We start from the raw sequence: 14,393 nt of genomic DNA, 5'->3' as shown, positions 1-14,393 counted from the left end.
TATAGTGTTTAACCTCTCTTATTAATTAAAATTTTAACCCCTAACACTTATTTCCCTTCGTATCTAAATGTTTAATATACAGGATGAAGCAGAACTCCTCATCATTCAGAGGTTCTACAGGGATACCTTCTGAGTATTACTCTACAGCGAGCTGCCAGAGACCGTGGGTCACTTGTACCAAAATAGTGTAATTGTGATTATTCGGCTTGTTACCGCAGTCACCCTTGTTTCTGTAATTTATGAAACCTGTAATATTCAATGAAAAAAAAAGAAAACGTGCATCACACACAACACGGAGTAAAACCACAACCCTCGGTTGCAAAAGTGCTGTGATGTGGTTCCTATCGGTGCGGGGTCAGCTCAGTGTTCTTCCATTGTATTCAGTGAACCCATTGGTGCATATTGGCCATCTCTTCATCAGTAAATCTACCCATAGTACTAACCGCCAACGCTATTATTGCACTAGGTCTCCCGTGGCCGAACACGCGCTGACATTACAGCAAATAAATATAGTGGTGACTAAGGAAAAAGACATCGCACTGTCAGTATTTTCAGGTCAGTTGTGCATATACTAAAGACTAATTCTAAGACCCACAATGTAGATTCCTAAACGAAGGGGCCCTGCTGCGTTTCGTGACCGGATCTGAGATTTTCTCCGCTTGGGGACTGGGTATTGTTGTGTTACATTCGTATCTTACACTCTTAAGATAGCTGTATGGGCACGTCCCGAAAGACGATAAATTCACGGTAAGTTGACCGAAGCGCTCTCACTCCATAGTGCAAGTGCAATAATATTGTGGTAGACTAATACGGCTGTGTATCACTGTTAACGCACAACTAACACTTCCGGAAAACAAAACCCTTGACAGAGCCGAGCAGTACTGAATGCAAACTTGATAGCATATTACTGTTATCAACGGCAGGCACCGCGATCGAACAGAAACCAGAGACACTGCGCTTACCGTAGATGTTTGTACTGTTCTGCACTATTTTCAGTGCATTACAAATACAAAGCTAATTGGTGGCAATCCAAACGAAATATATTACCTCTGTAATGTGCCGTCGGAAACTGTGGGTATATGAAACCAGAATACTCGAAGTATCCCTGAACAACCTTTGAAAGTATGTCGGTGAAGCTCTGCTTCACCCTGCATGTTAGTGATACTCTCACGGTATACCACACTAACAATGCTTCCAGCTCTTTCCCTTTTATCAGTCACTCACGTCAATAAATTGCCGCATTTCACACATGGAGGTCTAGAAAATTTTCCAGTAACTGCCGCCACGGTGGAAGGAGAATGTCTCCTTTTTTGTTTTTCTTTGGTTTTGGAGTCCAAAACGTAATTTTCTTTCATAAGAGGAGAAAATCTATTTGTTACCAAGCTCGATCGTTTGAAATTACCAAGTATAACAGTATAATGAAACAATGTCGTTACAGTCAACGCCCTTCGCTGTACTTCTCCCTCTCGCGTTAATTTCGGACTTCGTGTCCGAAGAGTTGGGTTGGGTTGTTTTGGGGGAAGAGACCAAACAGCGAGGTCATCGGTCTCATCGGATTAGGGAAGGATGGGAAAGGAAGTCGGCCGTGCCCTTTCAAAGGAACCATCCCGGCATTTGCCTGGAGCGATTTAGGGAAATCATGGAAAACCTAAATCAGGATGGCCGGACGTGGGATTGAACCGTTGTCCTCCCGAATGAGAGTCCAGTGTGCTAACCACTGCGCCACCTCGCTCGGTGTATCCGAAGAGGAGCTTTGAAGTTAAGACGAGTGGAAAGTATACTAAAGCTAACGACTTCTTTTAGACTTCCATCGCTTTAATCGTCTCAAACGTTACTTAGATAAGACCTTTCTCTACATAAGACTCATCTTCTCGTTAGTTATGGCGTGAATTACAATCTTCGTGGAATATAGACTAAGGTGAAAGGTGAAACCATCATCATTTTTCAAACTGAAAAATACTGGCAGAACTGAAAGGTCGATTTAGTTTTTGCAGTTTAGATAATGTTATCACGTCAAGTTGGAGAGTATTCTCCAATGACTTACTTGCGATTTTCCTAAGCTTCAGTTCCCGACACATTTCAGCTCTAGAATCTTCCACGCTTTAGAGCGCGCTTTTAATTGTCTAAGCGAAGTATTAAGGAACTCAACAGGCTGCGATTCAGCGGTAGGACAGTGAGAAACTTCTGTTTGCTTAAAAAAGCTGTTGTTGACAAAAATCTTACATGGTCCATACTTCAACACTGCTCAACTGCGAGGATACATTTCATATCTGACTAGCAAGGAGACAAGGAGTATACCCAAAAGAAGGGCGGTGTGGAGTGTCACAGAATTGTAAGACTGGTAAGACAGTACAACAGATCTCTTGACAACGTTAAACATCAGATACTGGAAGTAGCACGCTGCCCATCTCGCTTTTAGAATATTTCAAGGATCGCCTTTCACGGCAGAAAAGACGAATGTTCCTGAGGCCCCTACGTATCCATCTCACAGATTTCGCTCAGATAAAATGACGCAAGTAGTAGTTCGCCCAAGAAGTTCTTTCCATGATCGATCCATGAATGAAACGCAGAAAAAGGATGCCATAGAAAGTACCCTCTGCCAAGCACTGCGGTGATTCCCAGACGACTGACACTGCACGAAACTGGACATTACTGCAAACGGAACCAGAACCGAAAGCAACTGAACTGACAAGCCAAATATCAGGAGTACCCCTACATTTGCTTTTGATAATGGTAACTGGAACAAACTCTTGTATTTTATCCCAGCTACAGTTACAGTTTCATAGAACGGAAGGTTATCTAAAACTTGTATAGAAGCCAGTCTTTGCTTTAAGAATTGCAGAACAATGGAGGGAAGCAATAACTGAGAAGAAAGTGAGACAGCAATATGACCGATCCCCGATCTCACTCAATCTGTACATGCAGTGAAGAAAACAAGGAGAAATTCGGGAAGAGAATTGAAGTTCATGCAAAAGAAAAGAAAACCTACCGGTTTCCCAATCACATAGTAACCCAGTTTGTGACGGCAAAGGACTAGGAAATTCTGTTGAACGGACTGGATAGTATCTTCAAAAACACCGACAGAAGAAAAATAAGGGTATGTCACGTAGTTAAATTAATTCAGGTGATGCTGACTGAATCAAATTAGGAAGTGCTACATTAAAAGCAGCGATGAGCTTTGTTACTTGGACAGCATTTGGGAGAAGTAGAGAGGATAAAAAATGTCGTGTGACTAGGGCCTCCCTTCGGGTAGACCGTTCGCCGGGTGCAAGTCTTTCGATTTGACGCCACTTCGGCGACTTGCGCGTCGATGGGGATGAAATGATGATGCGTCGATGGGGATGAAATGATGATGATTAGGAAAACACAACACCCAGTCCCTGAGCGGAGAAAATCTCCGACCCAGCCGGGAATCGAACCCGGGCCCTTAGGATCGACATTATGTCGCGCTGACCACTTTTTTTTTTTTTTTTTTTTTTTTTTTTTTTTTTCAGTTTGTTCGTTGTTGATCGTTGTTTGGTCGTTGCAGACGTCACATGACATCCGTTAAAGTTCGTTGTTGATCCTTTCACTCAGTTTTTTATTACAGAGGCCAACCAGCTCTCTGACCGTACACGCTGAGCTACCGTGCCGGCTAAGCCACTCAGCTACCGGGGGCGGACCATAGAGAGGATATAAAATGCACATTGGGAGTAGCAAGAATAGCGCTTCTGAGAATAGAACAATTTGTTAACATCCGATATAAACTGAAATATTAGGAATGCTTCTATGAAGGTATCTGTGCAGTTTCACATTGAGCGAAAGTCAAGCATGGACGATAAACAGGCTAGAGAACAAGAGAATTGAAGATTTTGAAACATGGTGCTACAGAAGAGTGCTGAAGCTTACTTGGGTAGATAGTTATTAAAGAACAGACACCGAATCGAATTGTGGAAAAGGAGATTTTGTGGACATGTCTTAAGACATAGAGGAATCTCAATTTGGTAATAGAAGAAAGAGCGAGCACGCGAATCGAAGAGAGAAACTAATACTAGATTACAGTGAGCAGGTTAAATGGAAGCAGGTAGCATCCTTCATTTAGAGGGTGTTCATGTAGGTCGCTTGCACAGAATAGACTGTTATGGAGGGCTGCATCAAACCTGTCTTCGGAATGACGACGACGACGCAAAGTGAACCATTTCTGATAGTTAAAAGATGAATGCTATAAAATACTGGGTGTTCAAAAAGTCAGTATAAATTTGAAAACTGAATAAATCACGGAATAATGTAGATAGAGAGGTACAAATTTACACACATGCTTGGAATGACACAGGGTTTTATTAGAACCAAAAAAATACAAATGTTCAAAAAATGTCCGACAGATGGCGCTTCATCTGATCAGAATAGCAATAATTAGCATAACAACGTAAGACAAAGCAAAGATGATTATCTTTACAGGAAATGCTCAATGCGTCCACCATCATTCCTCAACAATAGCTGTGGTCGAGGAATGATGTTGTGAATAGCACTGTAAAGCATGTCCGGAGTTACGGTGAGGCATTGGCGTCGGATGTTGTCTTTCAGCATCCCTAGAGATGTCGGTGGATCACGATACACTTGCGACTTCAGGTAACCCCAAAGCCAATAATTGCACGGACTGAGGTGTGGGGACCTGGGAGGCCAAGCATGACGAAAGTGGCGGCTGAGCACACGATCATGACCAAACGACGCGCGCGAAAGATCTTTCACGCGTCTAGCAATATGGGGTGTTTTTTCCTACTTCCCGCCCCCCTCTCTCTCTCTCTCTCTCTCTCTCTCTCTCTCTCTCTCTCTCATAAAACCCCATGTCATTCCAAACATGTGTGTCAATTTTTACCTCTCTATCTACATTATTCCGTGGTTTATTAAGTTTTCAAATGTATACGGACTTTTTGATCACCCGGTATAATTAAAATTTCCAGAGAAATGAAATATGGCGACTATAATAAAGCCACTAAGTCGACGTAATTTCTACTGGGTCACGATTCAACTTTATGAGTAAGTTGACTGTTCTGTGATAGTGTGTTTTATTGTAAGACGGCGTGTTGCAGAGGCAGACGGCAGCGTGACGCGAGATGCCGGCCACGGGAAGCGAACGCAGGTCCTCGGCTGTGGCGGGCGGCATGGACACCTCTCGCCGGCTCAGCGCCTCTTCCGACTGCTCGCTGCCCGACAGGGACCGACAGGTGAGTCCTCTCCTCTGCGTTCGAAAAAACGTTGCCTATATGTCAACGAAATTTGTCATGTTGATGTATGTTGCGCGACATTGAAGTAAAGCATCAATTTCCTCTTCGTAATACACTAGTGGCCATTAAAATTGCTACACCAAGAAGAAATGCAGATGATAAACGGGTATTCATTGGACAAATATATTATACTAGAACTGACATGTGATTACATTTTCAAGCAATTTGGGTTCTTAGACCCTGAGAAATCAGTACCCAGAACAACCACCTCTGCCCGTAATAAAGGCCTTGATACGCCTGGGCATTGAATCAAACAGAGCGTGGACGGCGTGTACAGGTACAGCTGCCCATGCAGCTTCAACACGATACCACAGTTCATCAAGAGTAGTGACTGGCGTATTGCGAGGAGCCAGTTGCTCGGCCACCGTTGACCAGACGTTTCCAATTGGTGAGAGACCTGGAGAATGTGCTGGCCAGGACAGCAGTCTAACATTTCCAGTATCCAGAAAGGCCCGTACAGGACCTGCAACATGCGGTAGTGCATTATCCTGCTGAAACGTAGGGTTTCGCAGGGACCGAATGAAGGGTAGAGCCACGGGTCGTAACACATCTGAAATGTAACGTCCACTGTTAAAAATGCCGTCAGTACGAACAAGAGGTGACAGACGTGTAACCAATGGCACACCATACCATCACGCCGGGTGATACGCCAGTATGGTGATGACGAAGACGCGCTTCCAATGTGCGTTCACCGCGATGTCGCCAAACACGGATGCGACCATCATGAGGCTGTAAACAGAACCTGGATTCATCCGAAAAAATGACATTTTGCCATTCGTGCACCCAGGTTCGTCGTTGAGTGCACCATCCGAGGCGCTCCTGTCTGTGATGCAGCGTCAAGGGTAACCGCAGCCATGGTCTCCGAGCTGATAGTCCATGCTGCTGCAAACGTCGTCGAATTGTTCGTGCAGATGGTTGTTGTCTCGCAAACGTCCCCATCTGTTGACTCAGGGATCGAGACGTGGCTGTACTATCCGTTACAGCCATGCGGATAAGATGCCTGTCATCTCAACTGCTAGTGATACGAGGCCGTTGGGATCCAGCACGGTGTTCCGTATTACTCTCCTAAACCCACCGATTCCATATTCTGCTTACAGTCATTGGATCTCGACCAACGCGAGCAACAATGTCGCGATACGATAAACCGCAATCGCGATAGGCTACAATCCGACCTTTATCAAAGTCTGAAACGTGATGGTACGCATTTCTCCTCCTTACATGAGGCATCACAACAACGTTTCACCAGGCAACGCCGGTCAACTGCTGTCTGTGTATGAGAAATCGGTTGGAAACTTCCCTCATGTCAGCACCTTGTAGGTGTCGCCACCGGCGTAAATGCTCTGAAAAGCTAATCATTTGCATATCACACCATCTTCTTCCTGTCGGTTAAATTTCGCGTCTGTATCACGTCATCTTCGTGGTGTAGCAATTTTAATGGCCAGTAGTGTAGTTTTTTTATACGGCTTTCGGAAAGCTGTCGTGTTATATGTATTTCATTAAAGTGGCTAAATTAGAATTCAGTGCGCAATAGAATTCTTTGCCGGCCGTTGTGGCCGAGCGGTTCTAGGCGCTTCAGTCCGGTACCGCGCTGCCGCTACGGTCGCAAGTTCGAATTCTGCCTCGGGCATGGATGTGTGTGCTATATTTAGGTTAGTTAGGCTTAAGAAGTTCTACGTCTTGGGGACTGAGGACCTCACATGTTAAGTCCCATAGTTGTTAGAGCCATTTGAACCATTTTTTTTAGAATTCTATTTGGAATGTTTATACTAAACGAAAACTCGCCTAAATTTGGTTCTATTTTATAAGGGGGTCTGCTTCTTCGTATAAAATAAGCCGTCTGACAGAAAAGGGAAGCACCAGAAGACATGGTCGAATGTCAATATAACTTGGTACACGTACACGCCGTCGGGGGTATGTGAATCAGAGTTGCAATTCTCTGTGACAGCTAGAACTGCCACCAGAGCACTGTAGTGTTTATTACCAGCCTGGTAAGGTATATAACAGCTTAGTTCAGTGATTACGGAAATGCTGTCTACTCCGGTGGGACAGTGTTAAGAGCACCTGACAGGGTCTGAAATTGGCCATATTGTGGGGCTCCATTTGGCCAGCTGGTCACATCGGGAAATATGCAGATCAGTGGGGCATTCGGATGTGACAGTGCCCCGATGATGGACTTCATACGAACGTGAGAGAAGCCATAGGTGTACCCGTCGTCCAGGTTCCGGTCGATCGCGTCTGAGGACTATAAGGGAGATTTCAGTATTATGCACATCGCAAGCCATACACATCTACGCCTGCCCAACTGGGAACAGGTAATGGACTCCCTGCATCGTTCTGTATCGTCCTGTGCCATTGGTCGGAAACTGAGAGCAGCTGGACTAGAGAATGACAGTCTCCTGCGTAGGCTGTCTTTAACACAACACAAACTACAGCCTACTTTGCATGCCTGAAAGAATCGGGCCTTAATGTCGATCTACAGCCGCACGAAATTATTCGAAATAAATTTGCTAATGCGAATATCTTGGCTTCAGCTGTATAAGGCGTTGGCATACTGCCTGTTAGTGACATCTGAAAATTTGTGCCCGATCGGGACTCGAACCCGGATTTCGGGCTTATCGCGAGCTGTCGACTTAACCCCTTCAGCCATTTTTGTACGCCCCTCGGACCAACACAAAATTCTGTGTATCACGCTGCCTCCATCCTTATTACATAGTACCTTACATTGATCATTTTATGCTCGCTGAATTATACTGCTGGCGCACAAGGACAGCCGGAGTAGTTAAGGCGACCGCTCGCGATAAGCGGGAAATATGGCTTCGAGTCCCGGCATAGATAATCATGTCGCTAATAGGCAGTATAGTATATCATTGAATAAAACGGCTGAAGCCAAGATGTTAGCATTAGCGAATTTGTTTCGAGCAAACAGCAGCGTCTGGAGTGGTGCCGAGACCGGAAAGCATGGACTTGTGATGAATGGTATCGCATTCTCGGCAAAGAATTCGTGGTTCTGGACTACCCTGAATAACCATCGTCAGTATGGTGATTTGTAGAGGGGTCCCATTCTGCCAATGTTCTACTGCTGGCGTAGTGGTGTGGGGGAACTTTCTGGAAGACTTCGTGTTACGGCTGGTATTGATCCAGGGAACTTTCGACAGCACAACAGTACCTCTCACAAGGTAAACTCTCCATCCCCCCCCCCACGGTTTAGTGGTAAGATGGCCCAGTGGATAGCCCGTCGAAAGCTAAACGCAAATCGAACATGGAAAGAGGCAGAAGATATGCTGAAGAAGAGACAAAACAGAAAAAGTGAACGGTCCAAGCTTACGATGCGAACGTAAAGAGCTGCGGCGTCTTTGTTGTGTAGTCACGGGTTGTCTTGCGAAGGGGTAGATCCGTGTACGAATCTCCCTCGTGCCCCACGCATTATTTTTTCCCCCCTCACAAAATTATGAACTTTCCGTCCGGTCATTGACGTGTCTGTTCGCTGTATTCAGATGGATGTCTGTGTCGTGGTGTAACGCCCGTTTGCAACAGTGAGGTGTAAGGAAGGGACCTTCAGATGTACGTACCTCCTACTTCTTCTACACCAGCACCACATGTTATGACTCTTGCGTTCCGTTTACGGATCTCTCACTTCGCAGTAGCCGGCCACTGTGGCCGAGCGATTCTAGGCACTTCAGTCCGGAACCGCGCACGTTAGAGTCTTGCCTCAGGCATGGATGTGTGTGATGTCCTTAGGTTAGTTAGGTTTAAGTAGTTCTAAGTTCTAGGGGACTGATGACCTCAGATGTTAAGTCCCATAGTGCTCCCAGCCATGTGAACCGTAGCACAACATAAACATGTCATTGTAATCCACATTAATCTACACTTCGAAACGCGTTGTGGAAATAGTGACTCGGAATAGTAAACTCGTTTCGTCCGGAATCGTAAAGCAGTTGTCTACCAAATTTACAAAGAAACTTCAGTGTGGCTGGTGTTACGAATACAGAGAATGGGGAAATCTACTGATTTAATGGGTTGTGACCAAGGGTACGATAGCTGGAAATAAATATCGTGGCAAAATCGAAACACGTCGGCCGTAAACATGCTGTTACTAGAATTTATTGTAAGTGATCGGATAACGTATGTACTGCTGGTAGACAAAACGTTGGATGTCCGTACCTCGTCAAAGGCCATGTACGTCGGAAGCTTTTCTGTACCGTAAAGCTATAGTTGGAATACATTGCAATCGATTGCACAAATGTTTCGATACACATTTATTGCACGTTATTGGATACGCGGCTGTTCAGCACACAAGTAGTTCTGGTCGTTTTCCATTGCATCACATCCGTGATCGAGTTAAGATACGCGGTATGCCAAGAGAGAATGTACTCCACACATTCCCCGCTTAAAGACAAGGTCTAATGGCTACCACATTGTAGTGTGCAGGGCATCAATCTGGGCATCTGACGCAGAAAGCGTCGTGAAAGTTCTGGACAACTAAGTGTTAAAGAGTTCTCCACACCGACGCGACTGTTTCGCGGCCGAAATGTGCCGCAGATTTAACAGAGCTAGGTGATCGACTTGACATCGCACACCATAGTCGAATATTTCCTGCAGTCTCTCGCTGTCGCACTAAGAACAGACCGTTATTAACTGCATTAGAAGACGAGGGAAAAGCGAGAGAAGGGTTCATTTATTTGAAAGTGGGACAGTAGTGGGATTAGAAGCATTAGCGGCAGACTTTAAATGTTTTCAACTAACGAAGGCAACTTTCAGAAATAAAGATGGTGGATAATTTCAATTTAGAGTAAGCGTGTCCAGCCCGCGGCCCGCGGGATGAATGTGACCCAAAGCAAGTTTGTGTGGCGCAGTTGATGCGTTAGAGCCCAGCACTGAAACACAAACGGCCACAATACAGCGATAGACACGTAAAGGTAATTTTGCAGCAGGTCAGTGCTCGATCCCATGTCTCAAAACCCGTCAAAATATGCAAGGAAACGTTGAAATGAGAAGTCCTACCCCACCGCCGTATTCTTCATACGTTGCTCTCTCTCTGACTACCACCTTTTTCGATCAGTGGTATACAGTCTGGCTGACCAGTACTTCCGATCATATAAACAAGTGCAAAATTGAATCGATTCATGGATCTCCACAAAAGACGCCTAGTTCTTCCGCCACGGGATTCGTATGCTCTCCGAAAGATGGGAGAATGTAGTGGCCAGCGATGGGCAATACTATGACTCATATTTTTTTATGTAAGGTTTTCACAATAAAGCCCCAAACTTCGAGAAAAAAACTGTGGAAGCAAAATTGTAGACCTAGTAGTTAATAATTATATATGCAAATGTAATACAAAACGCAGCACAGAACGGATTCCTTTTTTTTAATGTATAAAATAATTGTCTAGACAAATTACGAGCTCGCAGCAAGGTTGAGCAGACTGCGTATATTTTATAGGAATTACCGTACTAGTCCATTTGAGAATTTCATAGCCTTCACTGATAGTAAAGTCAGGTTGCTGAATGTATACGACATCGTTCAAAGTTGACAGTGTTACAGTGCTACTCCTGGCAACCTACAAACTTTCTTGGTTGAAATCTTCACCACAGGCATCTTTTTTTTCCAGCAGAACGCTCTGTTAATTCAGCCCGTGTACGCGGGGTTCATAATTAAGTGTGTACAAAATTAGTTCCTTAAAGCTTCATTCACATTCATCTTGTTCCGTCTTTTATTTCTGACTGATCTCATCAATGATAGGATCTGAGTGGCCTTATTTTTGGCTGGCAGGTGGGCAAGAATAAAGATACTGTGGGTGGGGGAAATTACGAACGCATATTAGTTGCCATTTTGGTCGCATATAATGACAAATAACGAACTTGACATACATCTGCATCTACGTGGATACTCTGCAAATCACATTTAAGTGCCTGGCAGAGGGTTCATCGAACCACCTTCACATTTCTCTATTATTCCAATTTCGTATGGCGCGCGGAAAGAATGAACACCTATATCTTTCCGTACGAGCTCTGATTTCCCTTAGTTTATCGTGGTGATCGTTCCTCCCTATGTAGGTCGGTGTCAACAAAATATTTTCGCATTCCGAGGAGAAAGTTGGTGATTGGAATTTCGTGAGAAGGTTACGTCGCAACGAAAAACCCTTTTCTTTTAACGATTTCCAGCCCAAATCCTGCATCATTTCTGTGACACTCTCTCCCATATTTCGCGATAATACAAAACGTGCTGCCCTCCTTCGAACTTTTTCGATGTACTCCGTCAGTCCTATCTGGTATGGATCCCACACCGCGCAGAAGTATTCTAAAAGAGGACGGACAAGCGTAGTGTAGGCAGTCTCCTTAGTAGATCTGTTACTTTCTCTAAGTGTCCTGCCAGTAAAACGTAATCTTTGGTTAGCCTTCCCCACAACATTTTCTGTGTGTTCCTTCCAATTTAAGTTGTTCGTAATTGTAATACCTAGGTATTTAGTTGAATTTACGGCTTTTAGATTAGACTGATTTATCGTGTAACCGAAGTGTAACGAATTCTTTTCAGCACTCATGTGGATGACCTCACACTTTTAGTTATTTAGGGTCAACTGCCACTTTTCGCGCCATTCAGATATTTTTTCTAAATCGTTTTGCAGTTTGTTTTGATCTTCTGATGACTTTATTAGGCGATAAACGACAGTCATATCTGCAAACGACCGAAGACGGTTGCTCACATTGTCCCCCAAGTCCATATATCGGAGGATCAGACATGAATTCTTGTTACTTTTGACACTTAGTTTTTTTTTTAAGTTATAAAGCTAGAATAATTTATGCTGGAGATGTTGTTTGGTTTTGTATGTAGTGTAACTGACTGCCGATGCGATCCTGTTGATAGAAAATGTAAACATTGACATGTAAAAAAAAAACAAAAAAAAAACACCTTCTGTAACATTCCTCAATTCCTGTTAAAGTGGATAACTCAATGCTTGTTGCACGAGGAAAATCAGAGCACGAATTATCAAGTCACTGTATGCGTACATCGTGATAAGACAAATCTAACTACATTATTAGAACAGATTGATAAGAAAAGCTGCTTTTATCCTCATGTTCTGATAAGTTGTCAAGTGAGTTCGACTACCTCGACTGTCATAACGGATCATTTGCTTATAGTGCTTTCTTCTTACCCGAGCCAGTGTAATTTTACATTACACCAACAAACGCTGTTGTGAAGTGGGAAGTTGAGTTGTAAGAAGGGCTGCAAACGCGGATTTTTTAAAAAAAGAAATGAGCGAATATCTTTTATGCGAAGATGGGGAAGTAGAGAATACTACTTCCAGCCTGAGATGTGTTCATTGTTCCGTCGCAGACAGATTTTTAGAGGAAATTGGAGTGAAACGGATAGGACGACTATCAGGCATCTGAAGCGGCCGGGGTCGTGCCCCAGGATGCTCTGGGAATCTACATCAAAAGATCCCGCTGAGTAAACAAGGCAGAAGTGAACGACTGAGCACGTCTCTATCGCACCCGCCGTAAACACGCCGGTATGTTGCCGTACACGCTTATTTGGACTTGAGGTCCCAAGACTTCACCTTGTTTATTAGCTTCCACGGACAGTAGCACAGCATCTAAGATCTGCACCTTTTATTATTTATTTCGAAATGTACCTACATGTGTGAACACGCTCCGTTTAAAGTCTGTAGAAGCCGGACTCGTGAAATCTGCACTAAATCAGTTCCAATGCGGGTATGTGAAATTTTCGTCTGACGTTCAACACAAGTATTGCAAACAGTTGTTTTTTCTCCCTCCAGAATATTTCAAGAAACAATTACCCCGCAGTAGAACTACTGTATGATTTCCCTATAGACTGGATTTACTAGCTGAGGGAAAAGTGTGTTCCAAAAACTACTGCACAAGATTAAGGCGGTCTGAATCTCATTGGAGAAAGGAGAGGCTACATCTGTACTCCGCAGCCATATTTCCGTGTGTGGCGGGGGGCACTTCGCGTACCACTGTCACTTTTCCTTCCTTGATCCAGTAGCGAATGTTCCAAAGGAACGACGATTGCTGATAAGCCTCCGCGTCTGCTCGAATGTCTTTAATTTTACCTTCGTGGACTTTCCACGAGATACTCGTAAGAGGAAGCAAAAATAGCGGTGGACTCCTCTAGGAACGTACGCACTCTGAATTTAAACCCTAAACCACACCGTGATGCTCGACGTATCTTTTGGAAAGTCTGTCACAGGAATTGGCTGGGCATTTCCACAACGCCTTCTCGCGAACTAAATTAACCTGTAAACTAGATGCGCTGCTCTTGCTTAGGATATTCTGTGTTTCCTCCAGCGGTCATATCTCGTACGGATCCCAGACGGACAAACAGTATTTAAGAGTTGGTCGAACGAGGGTTTTGTAAACTAACCTTTTTGTGGCTGAACTAAATTTCTTGACGATTCTTCCAGTTCCAGTGAATGTCTGGCATCTACCTTACCTGCGATACGGTTTGTGGTCATTACACTTCAACTCTTTCCGTACATTTACTCCGAGATTTTTATGGATATGACTGCTTTCAGTAATTGCTATGCAGTATGTAATCATAAGTCAGGCTCTTTCTGCGCAATATGTTAAATTTGTTTATACTGAGTAAACCACAAAGTCCCGTACCAAGCGTAGATCGTCCGCAGTTCTTCCTGCATGTAGCTGCGATTTTCTAGCGTTGTAACTTATCTGTATATAACAGCTCTATGGGCGAAAAGCGTGACGGGCGCTATCAACGAGGTTGTACATAGTGAAAAAAGTTGTTTCCGAACCACAGTGCAAAATCCCGTTATTCATAATACAAATTATAGCTAGAGGCGACAGAAGTGGTAAATTATTTTAAAAAATCATAGGGCCGAATGATACTGGAGCACCTAGAAATCTGAATTTGTAATTTCATTCAATCTTAGGCCATAAATTTTGCAGGAAGATGAGACAGGAAAATCGGCAACGGCTTTGTCGAAGGAACCATTTTAGCTATGGAGCCATCAGAGAATTCTCCCGAAATGATTATGGGAACCCATGAAAACCTGAAATTCCGATCAAAGAACTAGGATTCGAAGTTGACTCTTTCCAAACAAGAGTCAAGAGTTTTGAAAACAGCGACATGTCCAGTGGATCCCTCTGAAAT

At 44.0% G+C, this 14,393-nt stretch overlaps 1 protein-coding gene across 4 annotated transcripts in view; it reads left to right on the top strand.

The window, feature by feature from the left end:
- LOC124721418 overlaps window positions 1-14,393 on the top strand; it is a 170,827-nt gene that overhangs the window by 35,461 nt on the left and 120,973 nt on the right. For all 4 annotated transcript variants that reach the window (XM_047246389.1, XM_047246391.1, XM_047246390.1 and 1 more), the window contains exon 2: window positions 5,070-5,204. In XM_047246389.1, coding sequence (XP_047102345.1) covers window positions 5,094-5,204 — 111 coding nt within the window. In that variant the 5' untranslated portion in view covers window positions 5,070-5,093. The remainder of the gene's footprint in view (window positions 1-5,069; window positions 5,205-14,393) is intronic.

The sequence above is a fragment of the Schistocerca piceifrons genome, chromosome X (genome assembly GCF_021461385.2).
Source record: "Schistocerca piceifrons isolate TAMUIC-IGC-003096 chromosome X, iqSchPice1.1, whole genome shotgun sequence".
In the NCBI taxonomy this organism is placed as follows: Eukaryota; Metazoa; Arthropoda; class Insecta; order Orthoptera; family Acrididae; genus Schistocerca; species Schistocerca piceifrons.
The sequence above is the reverse complement of the archived record's forward strand: the minus strand, read 5'-3'. Positions and strand labels throughout refer to the sequence as shown.